At 51.6% G+C, this 17,511-nt stretch overlaps 1 protein-coding gene across 6 annotated transcripts in view; it reads right to left on the minus strand.

Moving 5' to 3' along the window:
* Positions 1-524: 524 nt before the first annotated feature.
* SAMD4A (sterile alpha motif domain containing 4A) overlaps positions 525-17,511 on the minus strand; it is a 172,663-nt gene continuing 155,676 nt past the window's right edge. For all 6 annotated transcript variants that reach the window (XM_006023098.3, XM_006023099.3, XM_006023097.3 and 3 more), the window contains 4 exons: positions 14,841-15,042; positions 14,082-14,208; positions 7,024-7,107; positions 525-3,178 (listed from right to left, as the gene is read on the minus strand). In XM_006023098.3, the coding sequence (XP_006023160.1) occupies positions 3,150-3,178; positions 7,024-7,107; positions 14,082-14,208; positions 14,841-15,042 (442 nt within the window). In that variant the 3' untranslated portion in view covers positions 525-3,149. The remainder of the gene's footprint in view (positions 3,179-7,023; positions 7,108-14,081; positions 14,209-14,840; positions 15,043-17,511) is intronic.

Consider the following 17,511-nt stretch of genomic DNA (forward strand, 5'->3'; position numbering starts at 1 on the left):
AGACAACTTCGCCGAGCAGATGAGCGGCGTTCGTGTTTTTCTTGTCGGCCGTCATTCAGAAGTGAAACCCAAAGCAGTGAAAAACCATCGGCAGCAGCATTTCATTCCTTGTACGTCTCAGCCTGTTGCGTGTGCATGCGCGCGCGCGTGTGTGTGTGTCTGCCCCTACCATTAATAACCGTAAGAAACCGCTCAGGATAAAAGCACCAATAAAACGTCATACATTGATAATAGTGTAGCAAACTACTGTCTCTGGAAGAGCTTGCAGAGATGCCAAGTACACACTGCTTTAGTTAGAACAAGAAGAACATTTCTATGTAGTGAAATAGTTGTTGCTCTGAGATCTGAAGTCATTCGATACTTGCTTATTATAAAACAGTTGCATTTGGGGTAAATGGGTAAATACAAAAAAGAAAGGCACTGCCGCTTTATTACTAAATATTTGACTTCACAGCCTTATTCATGCAACTGTTTTTTTTTTATAAATAAATTTATTATACTTTAGGATTTGTTTTTTTTTTTGGTTTTTTTTTTTAATTAAGCTCTAAACCTGCACTCAATACAGGCTGCAAAACAGAGCTGGGAAGGACTTCCAAAATTTAACTGAAGCCACTTTTTTTTTTTTTTTAATTAAAACAAGAAACAGCAAAACACAACTAAGTAGTTCTTTAACCTATACACTGTCAATGGAAAATAAGCTTAAAAAAAAAAAGAATTATGTGGTTGTTAATAACAGACATTATCATGGTTACCAGCCATAGCAAGTTAATAAGTAATATATCCAAAATAATATATCTAATAATCAGATAACCTCTGTTTCTAGACTCAGCAAAGGAATAAATAGAATTTCAGATTTGTAAATACTTTTTGAGTCTTCCTTTCAAAAGATTCAGGCTAAAGTGATTGTGTTCACAACTTGCTTTCGGAAGCTGCGTTTTGTATAGCTATGAGTGCTCAAGGTACAACTCCGATTGGAAAACTTTCTCTTCCTCTATAATGTATAACACTGCATGCAGTTCCTCATCCTTTTCATTCACTTTGTCTCCAGCTCCTCATCACACGTTCCCAAGTCCCTGGGTATCATCATCCTGGCTTTACCCTCCTCTACGTCACACTACACCTTCTGGACCCCGGAAAACCAAATGTCAACTTTACGTCGATCAACATGAAAAATTGCATTTTGGCACTTTTAGTTTTTATAAAACTACTTAAAAATGCTGCCTCTAGACTGGATTTACTAATCCTACAGTAGAGACAAGAGAACATCTCTTTCATAGTTAGAGTTAAGCCCTTATCCTCCCCCACCCCCACCTTTTAAACTAGTCACACGTATTGGCACTAAGAAAAAACTTGCTTCTCTGACCGATCCTGTAGCTACCTGCAGAGAACATCCAACCCGGAGCAACGTGGACAGACCTAATGTTGGAAGTATTGCTAATACATTCCCCTAGCCACGGTATGCACTTACACCACTCTTCTTTATATGATAAAGAACTGGTATGTGAGCCACATCACGTTCTCACTTACAGTCATGTAAGACCCAGGGACGTCCACTGAAGCCAGTGGAGATACAGCGGGATGAACCTGGTGTAAGGAAAATCAGGTTCAGGCCCCTCTGTCTCTCAAGAAGTCAAGGGGCTTCAAAATAACCGTGTGTAACATGCTCTCACGGACACTGGAGTAACCCCCCTGCATTCAAGGGCAGCGCTGTGGATACTCGCTGGCGTGGGCAAAACACAACTGTGGCCCCGGATCTCAGCTGAAACCCTGGCTTGACCAACGTTGCACCCAATCCACCTATCTAAGGAACCGAGGCCCAACTTTTGGTTATTCAAAGCAAACTTGACGCAGCTGCGGTTCTGGGATGACAGCAGCGTAATACTGCACATGCCACCTGCTGTCTCAAACTCAACCCCACCCCGTGTCAACCTCCCTTCACTTACATGCAACGTCCAGTCCAGTCTGCTTTTTACCCCGTGACCTCATGCTTGCCCACTGTTTGTCGAGACGGAGAAAAAGGGAGTGCTCCAGCATTAACACGCTCCCTATTTATACAGCAAGCTGCAGTTCAGCACTGCTTAGATTTTGCTGCCGGGGTTTTTGCACCTGACCCCCTCCTGCTATACCGCCTGCAAGAAAAGGCACAGCCCCCTATCAGATGCAGTTTCACTGATACGCGGTAGCCGGTTCTCGACATGATTCGGTGGGTCAGCCCGGGGCGGGGAGGCAGATCGGTAAAACCCACAAGGCAGCACTAGAAAAGAAAAGACATGGAAACTGCTCCAACCCCTTCTCCTCGCCTAATCGCACGTCGCCCTGCCCACTCGACAACATCCCCCCTTCTCTTCGCCGGGGTTACACTCCCACCCAGCAGTAAAAGTCGAGGCCTGCCCCAGGCCGCCCGCACTCCCTAGAAGCAAAACTCGGCTGCGAGTTAAAATGCAAACCTGCTGCTAAGTAACAAAAGTTAAAATGACACATCCTTGTACAACAGGAACGTGAGACAAAAGGCTGGCCTGACGTCGTTGCACACTTATGTACCCTTGATCTGCCTTTATGTAAACAGTGCACAAATTGACATTTAGTTTGATTTGCTGAAAGGAAGCTTAGTTTTGGTTTTTCTCTCTTTCTTCCCCCCTAGCACGTTTTCGATCCCACTGCAGCTCGCGTTGATGTCTGAGCTCCAGTGAAATAGAGGAGATGGGAACTAGGAACAATTTTGGTTTACACTGGGGGATTGATTTTTTTGGTCACACCTGTGTGATAGTTGTTAAACGTTTCCTCGTTCAGAAACAGGGTTTGCTTCTGGTGCTCTCCCGTCCTCCAGACTGGAGACGAATACCTCCCTTCCCAGCACCTCAGCTTGCCGCTTAGATTTTCCTTACGTGGGTTTTTCCTTTTTCTGTTTTTCCCCTTCTTCTAGCATGGATGTAATAAATGACAAAACCAAATTCCAATTCTAACAACATGTTCACAAAGACAATCTACACATCCACAAAATTAAACCAGGAGAGGGAGACAGAGAGAGAGGGAGAGAGAAAAAGATGCGAAAGGTCGTTGAGGATCCTGTGCAAGTCTGGAGACTCTTGCTACTGGACCCGCAGCAGTCGTTCTCGCAGCCAGCGCTGTTACCGTCACGCCTTCGTCTTCTATATGGTAGAGGTTCTGTCGACGCCATCTGAAAACAGCAACGCACAATGAGGACCGGCCATACTTCGCTTCAAGTGCTGTTGCGTGAGAGCTAGCAAGCTGGGCAATGGTACACCTATGCAGAAGAAACATAGGCTTGTGCCAAAGCCCTACGTTTGGAGGTTGGGGAAAGGGATGTTGGGTTCCTCGGTGGCTGGGTTTGACCCACTTACCCTTGGACTTGCTGTGTCTTGCATGCCAGGCGTCAGGGCACCTATGCCTGCTCATGACTTGAGCGTACAAACTGCATATGAACTAGTGGTCTATGCTCAGGACTCAAATGCATCCTGAAGGGGAAGCGCATGGCACTGCTGCCCCAGAACCGAGGAAGTCAGCATGGCAATGAGAATCGCTGGCTGTTCCCTGATCCCTCCCTTGCTCCTGGAAGGAAGTAACCTGCTGGTTTATTGCCTGTTCCTGATTATCCAGTTCCTACCTCCCTGGATAGGATGGGGTGCAGACCATGCATGGGCTTATGCATAAGGCAACGGGGATCTGTTCTTGCCCCTTGCTTTTTACAAAGGAACATAATAATTGAGCCCATCTGGCCCTGTATTAACACCCTGAGTTTAGGGGCAGGAGCTTCAGATCCTTATTTTCATAGAAAATGAGGGTTGGACAGGACCTCAGGAGGTCACATCTAGTCCAACCCCCTGCTCAAAGCAGGACCAGCCCCAACTACATCACCCCAGCCAAGATGATCCTTGGAGGCCTTGTTTCCTGCATGCTTTGGTCTGAGTAAGACGGCAGGAAGAAGCCTTTTTCTGTGAACATTTGGAGCATGGGGTCCCAGCCAGGGAAGCAGTAACGTCTTCAAATGTTCTGGGCTTTATTTTCTTTTTAACATGCAACAGGATGGGGGAGGATAGTGAAATAGTTAAAAAATAGATGTCAGGAGCTTCACAGAGGGAAGTTGCATGCAATGCATGTGAAGCCCGGCTCTGTGAAAAGGGAAGTGCTCTTGACTGAGGTTCATGTTAGTGGGAGCAGAGGATACTCCCTTGATGCTTAGCCAGAGCTAAGGAGGCTGGGAGTAACCCCTCCTCCCCAATTAACATCTGGCCATCTCTTTTTATAAAGACTTCCTGACTGTTCAAGGGTCCACTCACTTGTCTAGCCTGGAAATCATAGCTGGAAGGGCCCTCCAGAGGTCATCTTGTCCAACCCTCTGCCTGCCGCAGGAACATCCCTATCTAAACCATCCTATACACATCCACTGTCTAACCTCTCAGCAAAACAGCACAGTCAATCCTGACATCACACAAGACATGACACCGAATCGGCCACAGGTAAAGCAGGAAGACCACAGTGGCCAATGTCCTGCTGCTGCAAAGGTTGTTCAAAATACATCCGAGGGATATCAGGAAGAGGACCATGCCCCCTGCTACAGAGGAAGGCAAAAACCCCAGTCTGTACCGAACTGACCACAGGCTAAATTCCTTCCTGACCCCAAATGTGAGCCTTGAGGACCTGGTGGGACAACTGGAGACACCTAAGAGACCCGATGTTTCTGCAAGGCCAGAGTGAGCTGAGGTGTGTGGGTGTTTAGGGCCTACTCCCTCCGGTGATGACAAATGCACGCCTATGGTTTCCCCACACCCAGCTCTCAACCAAAGGGGAGTCAAGGGGATGACACTGAAAAGCTTTTGGGGACTACGAACAAAGCGTGTGTGCACGTGTGCGTGTGTGTACCAGATGCTAGTTATGGGATAAATGCATTTAGGGTGCAAGCTTTTTTATCAGAATCGCTGCCTTTTAAGGCATGCGTGGAGAGGGGTTTCTCCGCCGTCAGCTGGGGGCAGGCCCACGAAAGTGCTCGGCTGCAGTCTGTGAAAGCGCAGCATCGGGCCCTTTCAAGGGTCTGAATTGGGGATACAAACATTGTACACCCAGCCCTATTTGGGGCACCTGGGGAGAGCCAAAGATGGGCATGGACCAAAACTCCCGGTCCAAATTCCCTTTGCCTGAAAACGGAGGCTGCATACAGGCCAAAGTGAATGGCTGGCTTTTCTCTGGCATGGGCTGAATCAAACACCTTCAGATCTATGGGAATCCCTCACCCCTAGGCTGTGGGAAGTTTAGGTCCAGGTTACAGCTTTGCTCCTTGGCTCTCCCTACAGAAACCCCCGGGCTGGCTGCATTTCCAGCTGCATGGGCAGATGAAGCCTGACGAGCAGAACTGCTTCACTACCCACCGGGAGGGCTGCAAACCCCCTCTAGACCGAGTGAGAAGCAGCTCCTGAAAGACCCTGCCTGAATAGCATGCACCATCAGAGACGGCGAGCTCTCCCCTTCCCACCCCAGCCCAGTGCAACCCCGTATAATGCATCCTATTTAGTCCACGAATGAGACTGAGGAAATACCGAAGAGGCCTGCTGTAATGATACGACTTGCAAGATATACAGAAGCAGATGGTGTCAAGACACAGTCCGTTTTGTTAAAGAACTGGAGCGACGCAGAAGGGCAGCAGTCCCGCATACCACACTGCACCACATTACTGACTTTGGCAATGGCCACGTAAGCTATTACTAATGCAAGGCTCCAACAGAGCGCTCCCTGTTACGGTACTCAAATAATCACGGCCCTCGCCTCGTACTTAGGCTTCGATTCATCCGTTTGGAATTTGAAGACTAAGAACAAACAGGTTTGTTCAGGTCTTTTTTTTTTTTTAAGAGGTCTTTTTAAAAAAATAAAAAGCTATTTATAGCACCAGTCGATTGAGGGAGGCTGGGGGTAGGCTGTGTGGAGGGGGAAAAAAAAGAAATCCCAACCCAAAGGAACACAACCCTGCAGAGACATGGCTTGGCTAGATCTGATAATGACAGTGGGTCAAGATATGCTCAACGGAGAACACAGACCTCACTGAAGGCCTCCACTTTAATGGCCTTTAATTGCTGTCAAGCTGTCTCCGGTGTTTTATCAGGGATGGGAAGCATGCTTGAGAGCTGTCGAACTGGTGTAGGCAAACCCATGGATGCTGGATGCAGTGCTCCCATGCATCCACTCCTGACATCTGACTCCTAAGAAGATCTTCCTTCAACGGGAAAACAGATGAGGGTTGTCCCGTAGGGTACCCAGAGACCATGGCAATGGGTGTTTTAGACAGGCACAGGGTAAAGTAACCCTAAATTACACTCAGAGGAGGAGGACAGTCCAAGGGATCAGACCCTAGCCAAAGACTCAGATGCACCTTCAAATCCTTGTCCTACCACAGACGCCTGTGTGCAGGTCAGGCCATGGAAAGGCACGCTGCTTGAAGCACTCCACGTGCCTCTGAAGTGCTCCAAACACTTAAAAAATGGCTGGACCGCTGTAGCAGTCTTCTCCAGTCTCCTTCAGCCACATGGAGGGCGGCTCTATCAGAAACCCTTGCAGAGGTGATACAGGGCCTGGGCAAATGTAATGTTGATAGCCATGTAACTGGCATCCCAGTGAGCCTCAAACCAGGGTGACTGCAACCAGTCTGGTGGCGAGTTATCCCTGAAAGGATCGGGTAAAACTGTACCAGCGGAAATCCCACTGGTTTGGGTGTTGTCTGTCCTCATCCATCCTGGCGAAGCTACCTGATAAAGGCAAATGGGCTATTACCTGCTTCTTGCCCTCCCCCAAAAGCGAAGGTCTGTATGAGACATCAAATGTGAGCGCTACCCTGGGAGAGCAGCGAGAGTGTCTGCTCCTGATCTGTTTGCCCTGGTGCAAGGCCGATGTGGATGACACCGGGGTATGTGTTTGTCTGTTCATGTCCGAATGAAACTGCAGAATCCTCAGGGCTGGGGCAGGGACTCTGTGGCCAACAGCGCGGCGAGGCACGGGGAAGACAACGGGTGCACTTACCACCTAGGGCATGCTCGGTCATACTCAGGCACAAGGACTCCAGCCTGTTGTTGATGTCAGGTTCTGTCACTGGCACCTGGAACTCTGCAAAGGGAATGGGACACGGGGTTATCCTGGGGTCCATAGGATGGGGGGTTGTCCTGGGGTCCATAGGATGGGGGGTTGTCCTGGGGTCCATGGGGCAGGGGGTTGTCCTGGGGTCCATAGGATGGGGGGTTGTCCTGGGGGGTCGCTGGGACGGGTGGTTGTCCGGGGGTCCATAGGGGGGGGGGGTTGTCCTGGGGTCCACAGGCAGGGGGTTATCCTGGGGTCCACAGGGCAGGGAGTTATCCTGGGGTCCACAGGGTTATCCTGGGGTCCACGGGACAGGGGGCTATCTTGGGGTCCACAGGGTTATTCTGGGGTCCACAGGACAGGGGGCTATCCTGGGGTCCACGGGCAGGGGGTTATCCTGGGGTCCACGGGGCAGGGAGTTATCCTGGGGTCCACAGGGTTATTCTGGGGTCCGTGGGGTAGGGGGTTCATAGATTCATAGAAGTCGGGTCGGAAGGGACGTAAGTAGATCATCAAGTTCGACCCCCTGCCCTGGGCAGGAGAGAAAACTGGGCTCATGTGACCCCAGCTAGGTAAACGTCCAGCCTCCTCTTAAAGCCCCCCAGGGTAGGAGCCAGCACCACTTCCCTTGGAAGGTGGTTCCTGATCCTAGCTGCCCTAGCTGTGAAGTACTGCTTCCTGATATCCAGCCTGAATCTACTCTCAAATAACTTTTGGCCGTTATTCCTTGTTACTCTGGGAGGTGCTCAGGGGAACAGGATCTCTCCCATTCCCCACTGGTCCCCCTTGGTAAGTTTGTAGATGGCCACCAGGTCCCCCCTCAGCCTTCTCTTGTGAAGGCTGAACAGGTTCAGGTCCCTCAGCCTCTCCTTGTAGGGCCTGCCCTGCTGCCCCCTGAGCATGCAGGTGGCCCTCCTCTGGACCCTCTCCATGTTGGCCACATCCCTCCTGAAGTGCAGCGCCCAGAACTGGACGCAGTACTCCAACTGGGGCCTGACCGGTGTCGCATAGAGGGGGAGGATCACCTCCCTGGACCTGCTTGTGATGCATCTGTGGATGCAGACAAGGTGCAGTTAGCCTTCCTGACTGCATCCTCGCATTGGCGGTCCATGTTCATCTTGGAATCGATAATGACTCCAAGATCCTTTTCTGCCCCTGCACTGATGAGAAGGGAGCTCCCCAGCCTGTAGGTCTGCTGCTGGTTCTTCCTCCCCAGGTGCCGCACCATGCACTTGTCAGTGTTGAATCCCAGCCTTTTCCCATTTGCCCACCCCTGTAACCTGTCCAGGTCCAGCTGTATCCTGTCCCTCCCTTCTAGCGTGCCCACCTCGCCCCAGATTTTGGTGTTGTCAGTGAATTTAAACAGGTTGCTTTTCACCCCCTCGTCCAAGTCGCTAATAAAGGAATTGAGCAGCGCGGGCCCGAGGACCGAGCCCTGGGGGACCCCACTGCCCACTTCCCTCCAGGTTGAAAATGACCCGTCCACCACCACTCTCTGAGTGTGACCCCTCAGTCAATTTGCGACCCATCTGACTGTGTAGGCGTTGACACCACAGTCACCTAGCTTTTTAACGAGAATGGGGTTGGAGACAGTGTCGAAGGCCTTCCTGAAGTCCAGAAAGACTACATCCACCGTGACACCTGCGTCCGTGATTTTGTGACCTGTTCGTAAAAGGCCACCAGGTTGGTCTGACAGGACCTGCCCCTAATGAAACCATGCTGGTTGCCCCTGAGCATCGTCCCCCCTGCCGGTCCTTCCCAGATGTGCTCCTGAATAATCCTCTTAAACAGTTTCCCCAGGATCAAAGTAAGACTAATGGGCCTATAGTTGCCTGGGCCTATAGTTTCCCCTTTTTTGACAGTGGGTTATCCTGGGGTCCACAGGGCAGGGGGCTATGCTGGGATCCACAGGACAGGAGGTTATCTTGGGATCCATGGGACAGGGGGCTGTGCTGGGGTCCATGGGACTGGGGCTATGCTGGGGTCCACAGGGCAGGGGGTTATCCTGGGGTCCATGGGATGGGGGGTTATCCTGGGGTCCCCATGCAAACCTGCTGACCAGGGCATCACTTGCCCTGCATCCCTCTGGCTACAACTTGTAAAGACCACAATGGACCTTCTATCCCCAAACACACGAAGGACGTTTGCGTGCCCATTGTGTGCAAACACATCAGCTTTCACACCGCACCCACCCTCCACATACACCCGTTCATGTACACCATGTGAACTCTTGGCATATGTATTTGCAGACACGTGCCCGGGGGTAGATTCTCCTTGATTCATGCTCCATCTGAACTTTAAAGACAGCTCCCTGGGAGGAGCAGCAGCATTTCTATGCATCTCAGTGTTGAGAGAATCAGTTGATTTTGTGGCTCATTATCGTCTCCCCAATCCTCGCTAATCTCTCTCCACGCCACAGGTGTTAACAGCCGCCTCTCCTTTTTACTGGTCTTGATGTTCCACTATTCAAACTCTCTTTTCTTCCGCTGTTTTGCTGTCTGTTAGCCATTCCTAGTAATGCCTCTCTCCTATTTCACAGCCCTGCTGACTATTTCCCCCTTTTAACTGAGAAGAATGCGCATTTCTCATTTTAACGGAGAAACACGTGGATTTTTCACTTTTGCAAAGAGCTCTCTGGAGGCTGGCAGAGTTGCAGCCTGCAAGGGGCTGGGGGGAGCGGGAGTCAGGCAGGGATGCCGTGTGCATGTGAGCGCTCACACATGCACACGGCTGGCAGGCAGCCTGTGGAGCAGCTCCCGCAGGTAAATCCGGCGGGGGCAATGGGATTGAGGCCCCCATAGGGAGGGAGGGAGTTGAGCCTAACCTGGTCTGAAAAATACCATGGAGAAAGGGCTTTCAAAGGTCCATTAACAAAAAAAAAAAGACAGTAAAAGGTCTCTGTAATGCAGGTGCAGCTACCCGGAGAATGGATAGCAGGCAGAGCTGCCGGGGAATGGGGACATTTGCAGCTGGGAGTGGACGAATCTCTAGCAAGGGCAGGTCTGTCGACAGCTGAACAGAAAGGCCCATGGGCACCGTGCTAGACCCACGGTTGTGGAAGACCAAGCTCCCCACGCTGGGTGGAAAGAGGGCACTGAGGCTCCACTTGGGCTCCCCATCCCTACAGTCTTGTGGGCTGATTATTTTCACTTTGAAGGAAACTCCACATCAGTAATTCTCCCCAAGAGAAGACAAATACTGGAGACTTGCATGAATATAACTTGCTGTCAGCTGGGGAGAGGTTATCTGGGGTTAAGGCACTGGACTCAGGAGAGCTGAGCTAATTTGCATGGGTTTCCTGTGCGACCTCGAGCAAATCTCCACGGCCCAGATCCTCAGAAGCATGCAGGTGCCTGACACTCTTTAAAATCAATCACCTACATGGAGGTGAGATGCCTGAATACCTTTGCGGGTCTGCCCCCCAGTCCCTCTCTGCGCTGCCCTCACGAAGACTGTAATGCCACGGCTGTTCTCCCAGGCTTTGGCAATTCTGCCTGTTTGGAAATAAATGCTGTGGCAGGTCCTGCCTCTTCAGCTGTATGATTTATCCTGCCAGGCAACAGCACCCTCAAACCTACCATACTGTTTCAGGCCAGCGGGTTAATTGGTGCTGTCACTCACTAATTAGCTCTCCCGGGCCAATCCAGAGCCCAGTATGGATGCAGCTACGCGGTTTCCAGATCAGCCCAGGCACTGTTGCTGGGCTCAGGCTTGCCCTGTAGACATGTCCTTGCTATGTATCGGCATAACACCCTGCACAGTTCAGCTTGGACTTGTGCAAAGAAGTGAGCACATTTAGGATGGTGTTTTCACTCTGCAATCAGGACGTACAACTGAAGTAGGAGTAGGAGCCCCTATGTTAGCTTCAGTCTAGCTGGCTTGGGTACAACAGGGGCGCCAAAGACACAGCAGCCCAGCCTTTGGTACAGCCTCGCAACCCAAGGAAGTATCCAGGGGCCTTGGCTGCAGTCTGTCCGGCCTGGGCTGAAGTCCGTGCTGCTGCTGCCCCTCCACTGAGATGAGGACCCAAGTAGCTAGCTGAAATAACGTGGGCCTGCCGATGCGTGCCAAGATCATACCTCCGACCGCGGCGCAGACATGTGACTACAACAACCCTGCAGAACAAATGTGTTCTCTGCCTGAATCCCAGACAGCCTCAAGGCCAGCCCGCCCCTCTTCAGACCTATTTTGGGCCAGGGTTCTTACGTCTGCCCTGGCGATTGCAGAATCAAAGTGGTTTTCATAAATTAACTTGGAAGTTGCATGTAGGGCAGAATCTGAATCTCCTCCTTGCCAGGGACAAGAGGGCTGCAGAAGTTTTCCATACGCGTGACAGAAGCGAAACTAAAAATAAGTCCCTTTGCTGGTGTCATTTGAAACCCTGCGGGACAAAGCCCTGGAGAACTGACTGTGGGTGCCTTACAAGGATTTATTTTCCCCTTCTTCTGATGCATCTGGATGGTTGGAAATAAAAGGCAGGTAGGGACCCCGGCAGCTCTGACGAGAGCAAATTGGTGGAATAACCCACTGGTGCATGTGGCCAGTGTTCCCTTCTATTTTCAGAGAGCCTTTTAATCTGGGCATAATGCATCTTACATGAAGAAGGCAACAGATTTTTCTTAAATGCCTCCTGGCCAGTACCTGACAGATGCTCGAGTCCAGGTAATGTTTGAGAGCATGGCACAAAAAAGATTTGGTGCTCGCTTTACACAGCATGCCAGTTCAGAGACAAACCCTGTCCTCAGATGTGCATGGGCTCAAGCTGTGTCAGGATCCCCATCAGAAGGGGAAAGAGGAGCAAAACACTCCCTGAAGTTCCCCTCTCAGAGGTGTCTGCAAAACCGGTTCAGATAAGGAGCTGAGATTCCCTTTCTAGTGAGCAGGGTCAAAGCCTCCATGGGAAAGGGAACGAGGCTGCTTGTTGCCATCTTGTCGGGGTACAAGGAGCTCTGCTCTCACCCCGTGCGGTACCTTTGTTCCAGGTTAGGAGATGCAAAAACCGAGTGTCTCTAGCATTGCATGAATACAGTTAGAAGTTGGCAGCCTGGCTCTCAGTATTTCTCCTGTGCTGCTAGCACGCAGAGGCCAGGACTGGGTCATAACTCGGGCTACTGTGCTAATTTTGCCTGTGATTCATCCCAACATAGGGCCGCCCCTAGGTCACCAACTCCAGTCCCCTGCTACTGCAGGCAGCCAGCTCATGCAGTCCCCTCCATAAACTAATCAAGCGCCTTCTTTAAATCAATGTGGTTTCCTGCCCCCGTCACTCCAGCTGGACAGCAGCTTGGTCCTCTGCTGAGCCTGCTCTGGGACGATGGGCTACTGCTCAGTTGACACCATAAGTCTAATCCTTTCCTCTGTCCACATATTGTTCTGGGGATTAATTCATCAGTGTTCATAAAGAGACCCTTGGAGGGAAGTGTCAGCGTGGTGCAAGAGGTTATTGCAATGACTAATGCTCTTGGTGACTCTATGCATATTTTTGGCAATGCTACTTTTCAGCCCCCCTGGAGTCTGCATCGATTGCAGACTAATGTGAAAGAAGAGCCCTCTTTATTATTATATTTAATATTTACCAAGATTGGTCTTCCTGCCGGGCTTTGGCCCATACGCAAGAGCAGACACAGTCCCTGCAATGTGGGATTAGATTTTCATTTTCAACCAGACCATCTCAACAGGGCAGACACAATATACAGCAACAGGCCAGATGAAACAAGGGTGTGAGCTCCTGAATGGGATTGGTTTCTCTGGTCAGCGACCCTTGGAAACTTGCTGACTAACAACTGGATGCTGGTAGAGGGGCTGAATTAAAAGAAGAATGGAGCAATAGAAAAAAACACCGCAGAAACCGAGAAGGATTTTCCTCCGGAGGAAGGTGCAGGAGGTCATTCAGAAAACCCAAGAGAATGGCAGGATGTTCTTCCGCACGGGAGGCTATTTAAAGTGTGCAAGGAGGCTATTTAAAGTGTGCAAGGAAACCAGTACAAAACCTCAATGTGGTGAACTTCTGCCTCACCAAGGCAGTCAAAAAGCCCAAATCTGAATCGATTCAATCTTTGCAAGTTACTTTAAGCTGCATAGATTGAACCGATAAGCAAGTGAGCAGACATTCACTTTTGATTCCAGAAATGCAGCCACGTGCCTGCAGTGGCCCAGACCAGGGGGTGGGGGGCGCTAGAGCATGCCTCCCTGCTCGACTGCAGCAGACAGCTTGGGCCAAGGCTAGCCCGCCCACCCACCCTATAAGGTACAGGGGGAACTGCGAGGGAGATGCAAAGCATCCTGGGATGCTGAGGGGCTGTGAGTTAAGTTGAGTCTAGAGGGGATTTGGGACAGAAATGCCTTAAACTGATTTAATCTAAATCAATTCAGCCTGATACTACATCCATGCAGGTTTATCTTAAAACAGTTTGGGCCATTTGGAAAGCAGGTTACGTGCACTGAATTTCTGCTGAGTTACAGATCTGAACCCGTTTCTGATCACTTCTATCAGCTTATGTGTCACTTCTGTCCCTAGTCCATCGGTTTTCCAAAGAATTCTCCCCAAATACATGAAGTCACCTCAATGCAGCTCGGGATTTTCCAGTCCATGTAAAAGCAAAAAAGGTGATCCAAGAGCGACGACGTTCCCCGTGTAACATAAAGCCTCTCTGAAGGAAGCTATGTGAGGTGCTAGCGCAGTCAGTCTGTTATATATAGGGCCCAAATCCCTCCAGTGATGTCTCTGGTTTAATCAATCCGGTAATCTGACTAGCGTCAAAAATATCTTGGTCAGATTGCAACAGACTCGGAGCTTGCATAGTCTGGCTTGCAGCCAGCCCACCACGGTTCGTGCTTGCAATGCGGTTTAAAAAAAGAAAGCCTTCTATAAGCGCCCAAGAATGTATTGTGACAGTTGAGGCTAGGCACTCTCGGGCAGGGTTCGCTACTGCAGCTATCCGGATATACTGTACTCGCGTACGTCAAGGGTATGAATAAGCAAAAGACCGATGGTTTCTTCCTACCTGGCTGCTGAAACATCAGCATGGTCTGCGGGGAGGTGTGGACAGGCAGGGAGCGGGTCCTTTGCACTGAGCTATGGGTCCGGCTGGGCATGCTGTTGCTCCCCCCAGGGTTTGCAAACCACAGGTTCTACGGGAGAGAGACAGACAAACCAATGCTTCAAGGGAAAGCCATGCTGGGCTGCATGCGTTGGAAACCTTAGGGTTTACTAGTGCTTTCGTGGCTGCTCCCCACATCCTCCTACTCCCCCAGTGCAGGGTTTTCTCGGCAAGCATCATATTTATACAAGCTCTCTGCCTCCGACGCTCCCTAAAGCCTGGCGTGTCCTTCTCTCTCACTCCCAGCTCTCCTTGTCCCTTTTCAGTACCCCTCTACACTGAGGAGAGCAAAAACAGGAAATGCCTGCAGACTGTTCTCACTGGCTTGGCTTTTTTTTTTTTTCCCCTTCATAAAAGAGATCCAGACAAGTTAGTCAGATGAGGGAAATCAGGAGAAATGCTTCCAGTCTAACCTTCACCGAGAGAGGGAGAATGAGGCTTTCTCCTGAGCCGAGCAAGAAGAAGCCTCTGCAACGGTTTGAGGGTCCGGTGCTGCGAAACCCTGAGCATCCCTAGCTCCAGGGGAGGCTGGAAACTCTGCACCGTAGGAGCAGGTCCCCCAAGTCCTTCTTGCAGCACCCACAAAGTATTCACCCCTCCACCCCCAAAAGCGAATGGTGGCCCCATTGTACCCGGGGCCAGGGCAGACGGACAGAAACCAACCTGTCTCCCTTGCTTGAGGAGCGTGGGGTTGGTGGCGGCACTGCGCTGGGCAGCGCCGAGGAGCCCCGTGGGGCCGAGCAGCCCCAGGCGGGTGGTGGGGAGGTTGCGGGACGGGATCTGGAACTGTCGCGGGTTTCGCCTGCCCAGGCCTGCACCGACAGATCCGGCTGTGGGTAAGGAGTTCGACTGGCCAAAGCCGCGGCTGCAGAGAGAGAAAAACACGGGTCTGAAAATCCAGCCTCTTGGCCCCGTTTAAAAACGCTGCTGGCAGCTACGTGCGTTAACTAAGACGCTGCCCATCCCCACCACGAGAAGGCCTGCGAGATGCTGCTTACCAATGCCGACGCACCTCTGGCTTAGTTAGCCGAGACGGTGCAACTCTGCCCTGCCTCCGGGCTGCTTCTCCCAGCGCGCCTTACCACGGACCGCCACAAGAGGGAACGCATCGGCTTTCCCGGGGCTCGCAGGGCTGGCTCCGCTCTGAGCCCCGTTACACTTCTGTCTGCTCCCCCCAGCAAGGTTAAATCCCGCCTGCCTGACTCGGGCAAGCCAAGCGGAGGCAGCGGGACACGCGCTGGAGGCAAGCACGGGGGATTTGCTGGCCAGCCAAGCCCGGAGGAAACCAGACGCTGAGCTCGGGGAAGGGGCTGGCTGCTGGGGGCTCCCCGGAGATTTTGTTTTGCTCTATGGCACCTCCACGTGCCCTGGAAAGAGGGCCCACATGCCTGGCCAGCCAGCCCCTAAACCCCCCACAACTTTCCAAAGACATCCTTGCTGCTCTTGCCTAGTGCCAATGGAAGAGGCTGGGTCTCAAGTCCATCCTCAGACTTATCTTTTACTCCAGCTCTTCCTCCCCTTATGATCCTCAACTGAGGACGTGTGCCCTGTGCCCTGCCCACAGAGGGAGGGCTGTCCCTGGCTTCCCAGCTGCTCTGTTTCTCTTCCTCTATGGTCATCTAGGGCTTTTATTGCTCCCAATGTGCTGCTTCAGGTCTGCCCGTGTGGCTCGTTTAAAATTGACCCACTGGGAAGCTGAAAGAAATGCTAACGAATGAAGGTGCCATCTGTGTAGGGTGAGATACAGGCACGACACCCTGGATCCAGTCCTGGGGGTGGGGGGTCCGAGGTGGGGGCTCATCAGTCTCCAGGGCTGTAGGTCCATGAGGCACCTTCACTTGCATGATCCGAGTTAAGAGCCAAGTCCTTAACCCCCCCTGCCCGTAGTGGGAGCACGGGCCTAGGACTTGCTGCTGCTTTCTGAATCGCTGTGCAGGAGGGTGAGGTGCCACGTCCGAGAGCCCACCAAGGAGGGGGCTTCCTTTCTATTGACTCGCGCTTGCAGAAGTGGAGGATGCCGTGAAGTGGACACCGCACCCCAGCATGCGGAGTGGGGGGGGAGATGCCTGTGAAATAGGTGCATCATAAAAACACCCACCCTATTGCTGATGTTTCTTGGTTTCAGTTATGAAACAGGCCTGCCTTTTTTTATTTTTTACCCCATTTCCACGAGCCCCTGACACTTGTGTGGTGCCCCGCAGGGAACTGCCGCGTGCAGAAGAGTACCCGCGCAGCCCGTCGGCACGGCTTTCACTGAGCTGCACCATCTGGCTGCTGGCTTTGCCCTGTTTTTCCATGCCATCCTATGAGATGCAAGCGAAGAGCAGTCCTGCTGTCACACCCTGATTTATCTAGTTCAGTTTAGAGCCTGCCAAATTAGGGGAGCAATCTGGAGACTTCTTGTTCCTCTTTGGTGCAGTGCTTCTCACCCAGGTCATTGCCGGCCTCGATGTGTCGTCACATCTTCCTCTTAGCCCTCATCCCCCTGCTTGCATATGCTAGGGTCAACAAGTGTCAGGAGATAACAGGACTGGGGTTTTCAACCTTATTTCCTTTGCAGACCCCTTTGGAAATTTCGAATGGAGGTGCGGACACCTTTGAACTGTAAGCTTGGGTATTCATACTCTTAATTGGTCATAGTCATCTTTTGTGGATCCCCGAGACATAGTCTGTGGACCACAGGTTGAAAGCCACTGGACTAGGGGATCCCAACCAGTATAAACCGACCAGTCGTGGAGTACAACAGAGTTTCTATAATCCCATCCAAATAGCGGTCTGGCTGCTCAGCCCATGCGGCTGTGCGACAGACTGCAGCTTCCACCCGACTGCCCAAGCAGGGTCCATACGGCCCAGCCATGCTCCTGATGGGGCTCAGCAAACGCACAATATCATCCAGGGCAGAGAAGTCGTCCCTGTATGATTTTGCAAAACTTGCCACCTGGGCTTTGTGCGGGTGCTTTGTCCAGCAGCGTTTCCCTCTGATGCATCCCTTTCTGCAAGGGGTGCAAGAGGAGCTGCCAGGCTGCAGTTTTGCATAGCGGAGATGCAAGTGTCCATCTTCAAGCGCTATTTGGAGCCCCTTCCCAGACTTCCTGGTCCAACGAGCCTCTCTGCACCATGTCTGGGTGGCTCGTGTCTTCTCCTTCACTGAGTGTGTTTTTTCAGGGGAGTGTCTGCCCATGGCCAGATTTGCACAATTGGTGGGGGAGCAGGCAAGCAGACGAAAACCAAATCACCAAGTGGCACCAGAGGTAAGAGCAGTGGGGGCTGAGGGCAGGGAGGAGACATTTGGCTCAGGTGTGTTTGAAATCTTGTCCCCGGAGAGCAAAGCGGA

Source organism: Alligator sinensis, unplaced genomic scaffold, assembly GCF_000455745.1.
Source record: "Alligator sinensis unplaced genomic scaffold, ASM45574v1 scaffold50_1, whole genome shotgun sequence".
NCBI classification, from domain to species: Eukaryota; Metazoa; Chordata; order Crocodylia; family Alligatoridae; genus Alligator; species Alligator sinensis.